We start from the raw sequence: 10,895 nt of genomic DNA, 5'->3' as shown, positions 1-10,895 counted from the left end.
CTACAGCTTGAATCGGGGCACGATGAGCGTTTTTTACCGTATAATCTAGCAGCGAATTCAACTCGATGTAGTCAACTGAATTATAGAGCTACAGCTTGACTCTGTACATCTGACTGTTACATCTGACGATGTGACCTTTTGGTAAGGTGTCGGGGAAGTAATCAAAAGACTAGAGTTCGATTTCTGTTCGAGGTGATTTTTATCCATTTACCATTCATGATCGTTTTTTTATTGTTACATTATACGGCTACTAACATCATCCGCCAAACAAAGCACCAAAAACATAATGTGGTTTAAAGTTCGATTGTTTACAATCGCGTGTAAACTTCGGTTGAATTTAAAACGCGTTAAAAAATTGAAAATAAGCTTTAAAATTCCGGTCAAAGGGTGCAACCGAAAGATTTGGGTTCAACCAAATATAATTGAAATCAATATTCACCACACTTATTTTCTTCATACAATGAGAAGGCGACACCATCAGCATCCTCTAGCGGACAAAATGGAAGCACTAATTCGAGAAATTCGTCTAACTTGTGAATAGCGTGTATTCCGACTCGACTTGATCAGGGATGCCAGTTATAATAAATGAAATTGTTTCTTTCTATTCTTGCACCATAAAAATTTTAGTGAAACAACAAACAAACAAAAAGGGGTTTAAGAAAATGTCCCCATTCCATACTTGTAAATATTTCTGAACAAAATATGGAGCGGAGTTATAACTTTCAATTACCTTCCTTATTTGATTGTTTCAAAAGATACATAGATTTGGATGCGCATAAAGTGTTTTTTTAGAAAAAGATTTCAAATTCTATCGGTCAGAATAGAAAAAACTGCTTAACTGTTGATAAAAATTTTGTTAACTAAAAGTTAAGGAAAAAAATATTTACGTAGAAATATCGTTATTTTTTCTCTACTAGATGACGGGTGACGCTTTTCAATTTGGCAAAAAATGGTTTTTTTAACGATTCGTATTAAAAGATGGTATTGTTATTGCCTCACTCTAGATGTTTCTTGTTAATATTTGAACATTTTCAAACAAATTGGTTTATCATTACCAAACTATAAAGTTTGTTAGATCATTTATCAAATTCAGATCTTAGGTTAACGGATATCATACCGAGCTTTTATCCAGCAATAACATGAAAATAATCTACTTTAAATGTTTATAGTTAATGAATTGACTGAAAAATCAAAGCTAACAAATCGTTTCCGAAATGCCACCCGCATAAATGCGGATTGTAACCAAACGATTGCTTAAAAAGTCAAACGACGATTTTATTAAGCGTAAAATAACGTTTGGCAAACGATTATACGAATTGTAAAATACATTGCTCGAATCGTGAATTCTGAATTGATTGTATTTTAAATATGTTGTTAGGTTATGTAACTGTTTAAAACTGTTAAAGCCGTTGTATGGGAGGACTGTTCTACAAACAGTTTGGTAAAAGTTCAAAAATTGTTTGAGAAAACGTTTTCTGAGGATGAAACTATCATTGTTACAGTTTTATTCTAGGAACCTCGTAGCTTAACTTTTTAGGTAAAAGTTTTGTAACGATTCTATATTACGTGTTTTCAACGTTAAGCAAATGATATATGGAAACGTTTGTGAATGCAACACGCACACATACATAATATTTTGATAGTTCAATGGAAATTTCGGATTATTTTTTATTGAAATTCAAATTAGCACTTCAAAATACGATAAATTTTATTTCATAATCACTTACATTTTATGAGAATTTTATTTCCTTTCTTCCTAAAAGCCGAACCTGTTCAGCACTAATTGACCACAACGTTCCTGTCTGAAGAAATTTGAGCCGGGAATGTATGATGTGCTCCATAAAGAAATGCCGTTCAGAGGTTCCGGAACAACCTCCGGCACGGTGCTCGAAGGGATCGGCAAGGGATGGTAATTCGGCTGGAAGCACATCATTTCTCTTCAAAGGTGCCTTGGATGATTCATTATCTGACATTTTTCGTAGCTGTGGAAAAAGAAAAGATTAATGCTCAGTTACCAAATAGTATTAATTTCCCTCTCTTACCTTGAATGTATGGTCTGTTATGCTGCAATTCCACAAAGTTACGGAGAAAATCCAAAGTTTTGGAATAAAAAACCTCTCTGGATCGGAATAGGAAAATTTTTCATTTTCTGTTCTTCTTCTTGAAGTATTCTTTGTTCCTTGACACGCGTTTCGGTCAAAGGGGCCACTGGTGCCAGGTGTCCTGATTTTTCAGGATTTGTCCTGATTTTTGAGAGACCGTCCTAATTTTTCAATAACGCTTGAATTTTCCAGATTTTTGAAAAATAGCCTGTAAAATGTTCTGATTGTTATAAAAATGTCTAAATTATAGCTGAATTTACATTTAAATGATAACGACATCTAAAAAATCAATTATAAAATAGTTTAACCGATGATAATCTTTGACTCATATGATATCAGTGGTTTGATGTTTTGAGATGTTAACTGCAGGCCAACAAAGGTACATTTAGTCAGCTGAACAAAATTAAAAAAAAAAAATATAAAGAGATTTTGCAGGATTTCTAAAGAAAACTTGAAATTGGGATTCATTGGACCGTTTTGAACTTGAATGCTACTTGGTATTAATATTCTTAATTTAATGAAAATGATTCATAAAGATACTTTCATAAATGTATGCTGATTTTTTGCAATATCACCTGGCAGCTCTGATCCGCGTTTCGGCCAATTTTTGACGTAAGTCATGGGTAACGGTTCCAGATCATTTTTACATTATTGAAAAATTCAAGTAAATCGTTCATATCATTAATCCACCAAACCAGATACCATCACTTTCCACATGAACGTTCATGTTTCGTTCTTATCGTTGTCGATCTAAAGTTCAATATAATAGCTACGTTTACATAGACGATCACTTTTTCTGAAGCCGTTGATGTATCGTATATACTGTTTGAGATATAGTTTTTTAGTATGCGGGCAGTGCTAAAAAAAACAAAAGGCTAACAACTAATATTCATGTTTTCTGATAATGGACTTGGAATTATGCCTAAGAGACTTGTGACATATCTTCTGAAAACAATGAAAGAAATGAAGGCTGGTGGCGCGAATTTTGAATTCATTTCTTAAATGAGCGGAATTAAATGTTTTAAGTGTTTCTGAACTAAACAAAAAATTGATGAAAATTTGTTCGCACGGCATCCCTGATCAGCATTTTGACAGCTTCAGATTAACTTTTTGAAAGGGCACAAATTGGTTTTTTTTATTAATTTAGACAAATGTGTGAAACAGAATTGTTTTTTCTTCAAAATTTAAACCATTTGTACTGAAATAAATAAAAAAAAATCTTTCGATTCTCAATGAATAATCGGAATGCGATATATTTCTTAATGATTTCCCATCATTTATTTGTACTCGTGAACGCAAAACAAAAATCTAAACAAATACAAAATCAAAGCTGAAAAAGTTTCACACAATCGATTATCAAGGAGAAAACAAAATTTAAGCACATTTTTTTAATCAACACGAAAATTGTGTGCTCATTAAGCATCATGTCATTTGTTGTTACTAAGAAGGAAAAATTCTGTTCCAGCCATGGTGACGAAATTGATTAAAAATTTAGCTCAGGTTCCGAATGGCATGTATATGGGTTTTGAAATGAAACATTTTTATTTTTCATCACTATTACAAAACAAATCATAATCCAAAACACAAAAAAAAACTATTTAAATGTAACTAGGAAAAATTAATAATAATCATTTTTGAATTTCCATTTTTTTTATTTTTTTTATCTATATTTAATTTTCGTCTTTCAGCTAAGCTTTAAACACTTTTATTAAGCTTCCGCTTAATTTGATTTGCCGTTTTGTATGACATATATATTCTAGGAAACGGATCGTTGAAACTTAATAGCGCAAATGTTTGATTAAGAATATGTAGTTTGTTTGTTTTCTCGTAAAGTGCTGATGGAAATTTGCAATGCAAAAGTCTAAAATCTGTGCTGGCAGATTTCATCGCGAATGTCGTAATTAAATTTATTTCTAGTAATTTATGAAGTCATTATAAATAAGTTGTTCATTACGAATGCTTGACTTTGAAGTCTAATAACATTCCCTTTTCATTCTTTATTTTGTAAAACTGTGCGCTAAACCGATAGTGATATTACAATCACGATGTTTAAGAGTATCAGCAGCGGTCAGGTGTCAAAGCTATAATAACACTCAATTTTGCTCCTTGGTATTGAAAAGGCAAGCCATGAGCCATATTTGAATACCGACCAGCTCATGACCAGCTCCAGGTGCTAAAGTGTCTAGAAAAAAATTAAAAAAGAAAATAGCAACAAAAAACAACAACACCTATCGGAGCGTCACCAGTGGCAAAAATGGAAACCAGTTTTGCGCACTTACTAGTGCGCAAATGAGCTGCTTAAGCTAAAAAAGAACCTAGAATGTGTCCCGGGTTAACACCTAGGATAGCACTTACCGCTGCCGATGTTTTAAGGGTTTGGATAACGTTTTAAAAATTGTAACAATATGCGCTTTTTATAATTTTTATTTATTCAAAAAGTACTCATTTCACTTCCGCCTTTTCTATATCTTACGCCACACTTTTTGCGATAGTCAATTGAAAAATCACGACAGCTGGCACCTCTGATCAAAGCTCCGCAAAAATTCACAGTGTAATACTTCCATTTCTGTCGCCAGATAGCGCTATTCGTGTCTCCCGATTTCTCGTTAAGTGGTGTATATCGGTTCTAGTATATCTGGTTCAACCTTGACCATTAATTTTATTTTGCCACTGCAAAAAAGTTCTCAAATTTCGGATTGAAATCCGGATTTTTTTCCGAGTGCAATCAAACAACATCGTGAAAATCTCAAACTTGTATGTAAGTAGCTTATCTTGGATACAAGTATCATAACCTACAGGATAGAAACTACTGAGAAAATAGTGCAACAAAACTAAGTGCCTAACCCATGGAAGAAGCTAATGCGGACCCTCCAGATGGAGGGGGTAGCCTTCACTCAACTTACCAGATTGGATGCTAGGTCCCGATGATCTCGGGGAAATGCGACCCTTGTTGATGAAGGCAAGGAAAAATGACGATTGTGATGCTAAAGATCCCGAACCTGACCTTCCTCTGAAACCTTTTCTCATCGCCAATACTGTTGAACGTGCTGTGGGCTACGAAGCAGCAAAGAAGGTACAGCTACGAAACAAGCCAGAGGAACAAAATACCTACTGCGAGATTATTCCCCATCCAACTCTTAGTTATGTTCAAGGCATAGTGTACGACTTGGACACGATCAACGAAGAAGAACAATTCCTTGAGGCACAACTGAAATCTGAAGGAGTTACCAAGGTCAAAAGGATTACTAAGAAAGTAGATGGTACACGGAAAAATACCCCATTGTTGATTCTGACGTTTAATGCACTGAAACGACCCGATTACGTCAAATTCGGTTTATTGAGGGTTAAAGTTCGCACCTTTTATCCTTCTCCTATGCTATGTTTCAAATGCGCTGAATACGGTCATGGTAAAAACAAATGTCCATCGAGTTCAACCATATGCCTAAGGTGTTCAAAGGAACACGAAAAAGCCGAAAATCTGCCATGCACAAACACAGCATTTTGCAAAAATTGCAATGGTAGTCATACTCCTGTTACCCGCGACTGCCCGAAATACAAAGAAGAAGAAGAAGCGATAATCAAAATAAAAGTTGACCGAGATATTTCATTCTCAGAAGCCCTTAATATATACCGCGAATCAAACAGAGATTATTCGCTATCTAACATCGTTCAACGAAGGCTAGCAAGTGATTCAGACGAAAAAGATCGAATAATAGGAAGAGTCAAAAGCTGTAAGGTCAGAGCTGCGCAGCCTTCGTGAATCTCTCTCTGTAAACAACGTCAACAATAGTAGCCTAACATCTAGATCAGCAATTACTGTACCTAGTCAGAAAATCTTAGACAGTCAGAATATACAGCCCGTAAACCACAAACAACAAATCAGTCCAAGTAACAGTTCTTCGAATATTCCTTCTACATCCCGAACAGACTTTGATGCCTAAATTGATAGCAAAGTGAGAACATAATAAGGTGTCAACAGCATACTGATAGCATCCTTTGCTGTTAACTTTTGAACGAGAGCAAAATAAGGCATAATTCAGGTTTCATAGATTTTATTTGACAGCACGCTGAGACCACATTTAGGTACATACAGCAAACAGATAGCAAAATTTGGTATAGTAATTCTTTGATAGCAAAAATAGGCATAATGGAGGTATTTATTTTTTTTATAAATAAAGTACCAGCCCGAGACCAAAATTATAGGATCATTTAATGGACTGCTGGCTCAATAGTAAAATTAGATGACAAAATACAAATCTGAAATCAAAATTACAGCGGGGTTTACAAAAATCTGTATTCATTCAAATATTTCTGCATAAAAATATAAAATAAAACAAAACGAGGCATCAATAAGCTATCCACATTTTAGAAGAATGAAATTCTTCTTCAAGATTATGATTCAATACAAGCACCGGCAACTCAAATCATAATTTACAAACTGTGGTAAAAACGAAGATTTCTTTTATCATCTTCTTCTTCTTCTTCTTCTTTTCTTTTTATGGCGAGTTCGTGTGTTTACGTTACGAACTATGTTGCCAAGTCTTGTCAATTTCGTAAAAGGGGAAGTTTATGTTGGGCCTTTTCGCCTCTTTTATGTTATTATCGCGAAAGTTGTCAAATTTTTCAGACTTGAACTGGCAGTTGCATATTTATTTAAATTTTAGATATTGGATCCATATCAGATAGAGTGACTCAGAGCGAAATGTTGTTGAGCATAACAAATCTGGCTACTTCATTGTAAGTTTTCTTGTTAGCGTTGGTTAGAAGGGTAATTAGGTCGTCGTTTAGAATGAGACTGGGAAAGTTGTTTCTAGAAAGTGTATATTTGTAACACCTGAATAATATGTGTTCTGTGTTTTCTGTCGTGTTGCAAATTTCGCATTTGTCGGTGTCTGTTAATTTCCATAGGAAAAGCCTTTGTTTGTCTAGTGTGTGGAAAGTTCTAAGTCTTCCAATTATTGTTATTTGTTGTGTTCCCAAATCAATATTTGAAAACCAGGGTTTAAGTGTTGGAATTTGTAGTATCTTAAAATGTTGTTTGCCTTTGTTTAAAGATAAATATGAGTATTCTTCTTGCCATTCTTGTAAGGTTTCGTGTTTTGCTAAATTTAGCGCGTCTTTAATGGGAATTTTTGTATATATGATTTGCTGCGAAATACATCCTTGTTTTGAAAGGTGATCCGCGATTTCATTTCCGTTAATGTTCGAGTGACCAGGGACCCACTGAAGTTTTATAGCTTTTTCGGAGTTAGATAATTTATTTAGTATCTCGTCAATGATAAAATTATCTTTGATTTTTGACTTTTTTAGTGATTGTAGGCCTGATTTCGAATCCGTACATATTAAGAAATTATTACCTGATTTGTTCATTATCATATCTATAGCTATATTAATTGCGATTAATTCTATGTTCATAATTGAGAGTTCTTTGTTAACTTTATAGCTTAATTTTTCCTGTTCCTTTTCAAAATATATTCCAATTCCACATCCTTGGGTTGATTTTGACCCATCTGTGAAAATTTTTTCATAATTTTCGTAATTATTGTTGAGAACTTCATTTACTATCATTTTGATAGTATTTTTGTTTAGTTCATTTTTATTTAGATTTTTGATGTTTTCGTCTATGTTCATAAGTATTTTTGTTTTTGAATTTTCGTCAATGTAATTTTGATTATTTACGGCTGTTTGAACTATTAGATAATTGTTTTGATATGTTATTAATTCTAATAAGGTAACTTTTTTTGGTAATGTGTCTAGCTCTAAAAACTTATATAGTAATTTAACTATTGGCTTGTTGTTAGTAAACGCTTTGAGGGCTTCTTTCTTAGCTAGCCATTGTGCTCTCTTTTTAATTGGTAATTCACCTGCTTCTGCAAATAGGGCATTTATGGGGGTGGATTTCAAGAGTCTGAGGCATGTTCTAAGGGCGTCATTGAAGGAGGTGTTTAATTTGATCAAATTAGATTTAGCTGTGTTTCCGTATATTGTAATTCCGTAATCGATTTGCGATCTAATAATGGCTTTAGTTATATTAAGGGCTGTTTTAGGGTGAGCTCCGTTGTTCTTCTTACAGATTATTTTCAATACATTGTTCCTTTTTTTGATTTTATTATTAAGATAATTGATGTGGGTTTTATTTGAAAGTTTGTAATCTATCATATATCCCAAATATTTGTGATTGTTTACTTGTTGAATGGGAATATTGTTAATTTTAAGATTTATTTGCTCGTCAATTCTTGCATCGAATAGTATTGCTGCTGTTTTTTCAATGCTTATATCAATTTTAAGGGTTTTTAGTTTGTTTGATAATTCAGTTAGCACAATATTGCTTTCTTCTTCAGCTGCTTCTTTAGATTTGTTTGTGACGATAATTACAAAATCGTCTGCAAATTGCAGGATTTTTTTGTTTGTTTCATTGATATTGTGCAAATCTTTTGTATATAAGTTGAATAAGATTGGGGATAATGGGCAGCCCTGAGGAAGACCATGATTGTTTTCTTTTGATATAGTTTCGTTACCTATTTGGATAATAACTTTTCTGGAGGTAAGATATTGTTCCAACCATAGTAGGATTTTTTTTGGTAATTTAACGTCATCTAAAATTCTGAGTAATGTTTGAGTTTCCACTGAGTCGAATGCTTTCGATAAGTCAAGAAATATTGCAATTGATCTCCTTTTATTTCTTTTTGCTTCCATAATCGTTGAATTAAGATGATTAATGCAGTCAATCGATGAGTATCCTGAACGAAATCCATAGGAATATTCAGGTATGAGATTGTTTTCATTAATAAATTTTTCAATTCTGTGTTTTATTTCTGAGTTAATAATTTTTAAGTTAGTATTGATTAAGGCTATCGGTCTATATGAAGTTTCTAATTCTTTATTTTTATTAGTTTTGTATATTGGAATTATTTTGATTTTCAACCAATCTTCTGGAATTGTACCTTTCATCCAGACATCATTAGTGATTTCGAGTATTCTTATTAGTAATGTTATATTGATTTTTTTAAGGAAAAAATAAGAAAGTTTATTTTCTCCCGCTGCTGATCGATCTTTCTTTTTCCTAATATTTCCAATCATATTAGCTATCGGAATGTTTCCTGAATATTTTTCTTCGTCAGGTTCAAAATTGTTGGAATAGAATCTTTCAATGTTTGTTTTCTTGAAGTTAAGATCCATAAATTTGTTTGCGAGTAATTCATTAGTCATTATTTCTGTGTTTTCCTTATGTTTAAAGTTTCCTTCAATTGCTTTAACTATCTTCCACATTTCGTTCACTGGAGTATCGTTGTTAATTTTTCCTAGCATATCTTTTCTATAATTTTTTATTTCTTTTTTTAACTCTTTCTTAAAATTGTATTCCGCGGTTTTATACTCTTTTTTATTCTCTAAAGTTAAATTATTTCGAAAGATAATGTGTTTTTTGTTTTTAGTTTCGTAAAGTTCCTTAATTTTATCGTTCCAGTATGGCTTTATTTTTCTCTTATTGTCTAATTTAAAACTGTATGTGGAGTTAGCTATTGCCTCTGTGATTTTGATGTTCATGTCATCTACGTCTCTAATGTTATTTGGATTTATATTATCTAAGTTGCTGATAGCTTTCTTTTTGTTTACTAAAGTAATTGTTTTGTTTTCTTCAAATTTATTGTAATCAATCAACGTACATTCAATCAATTTGTGGTCCGAATCAAAGTTTTTATTGCTTATTTCCCAATTAATTTTCCCTGCTAAGTTTATAGTGGTTAGAGTCAGATCGATGGCCGAAGCTGTATGATTCAAATCTGCCCACGTAGTAGCTTGTCCGTTGTTAAGAAAAATTAAATCCGTATTTGCTAATAAATCGCTTATTATAGTTCCTCTTCTATTTATTTTATTTGTAATTCTGTCCCATATGGGGTGGTGAGCGTTAAGGTCTCCTCCCATTAGGACTGGTGTTGAGCAATTTTGTATGAAGTGGAAAAGGTTTTTCATCTGTTGTTCAAAATGGCTTGTTGCAACCTCTGGAGGTACATATATTGAAATAAAAATTGTGGGAGTTTTAATGTTTTTGATTTTGACAGCAATTATTTCCAAGTCTACATTATTTATAATAATTTCTTCTAGGATCAGCGTAGGGTGGATGAGTATTCCTACTCCTCCATATCCTTCACCTCGACATTTCTTGACAAATTTATAGTTAAAAAATCTAAAATTTTCAGTATCTTTGATCCAGGTTTCTTGCATCATAAGAATATGAATTTGGTTTTCTATAAGGTATTTTTTAATGATTTCTCTTTTGTTAGTTGGCCTTATACTACGAATGTTAATTTGAGAGATATTTAAGTTATATTTGAACATAGCCATTTTTAAGTGAATGAAAGTGTAAAAAAGTTTTGTTTTGAAAAAATAGACTTAAATAATACCTTAGTTATTTCGAAGTGTTTTTCTTTTTCAATTTTTATTTTTTGTAATGTGATTTGGATAAGATGATGAGTTCTTGTAGTTTTGATAGATTATTTCTTTTATAATCGTTCCAATTTCAATTTCTAAAATATCGGAATCAGAATTAGTTATGTTTTTATTGATGGATGTCAAAGCATTCATCATTTGTTTGGTAGCTTGTTGAATCATTTCAGCTGTAGTTTTCTCTAGCTCAGTAGTTTTATATGGGTTCGATGTTATTGGTTTCGTTGGGTATTCCACGTTTGCAGTTGTTGTTAATTTTTGTGTTTGTATTTCAGAGAATTTAGGCCTTTGTTTCTGGGTATTGAAGTTTTTAATTACGTTTCGGTATTGAATAACTTGATTTTCTGC

At 32.6% G+C, this 10,895-nt stretch overlaps 1 protein-coding gene across 1 annotated transcript; it reads left to right on the top strand.

Moving 5' to 3' along the window:
* The first annotated feature begins 5,013 nt into the window (after positions 1-5,013).
* On the top strand, positions 5,014-5,862 carry LOC129742647 (uncharacterized). Its single transcript, XM_055734575.1, has one exon. It carries the CDS (start codon positions 5,014-5,016, stop codon positions 5,860-5,862), a length of 849 nt encoding a protein of 282 aa, XP_055590550.1.
* Positions 5,863-10,895: the final 5,033 nt, after the last annotated feature.

This window comes from Uranotaenia lowii, chromosome 2, assembly GCF_029784155.1.
Source record: "Uranotaenia lowii strain MFRU-FL chromosome 2, ASM2978415v1, whole genome shotgun sequence".
Classification (NCBI taxonomy): domain Eukaryota; kingdom Metazoa; phylum Arthropoda; class Insecta; order Diptera; family Culicidae; genus Uranotaenia; species Uranotaenia lowii.
The sequence above is the reverse complement of the archived record's forward strand: the minus strand, read 5'-3'. Positions and strand labels throughout refer to the sequence as shown.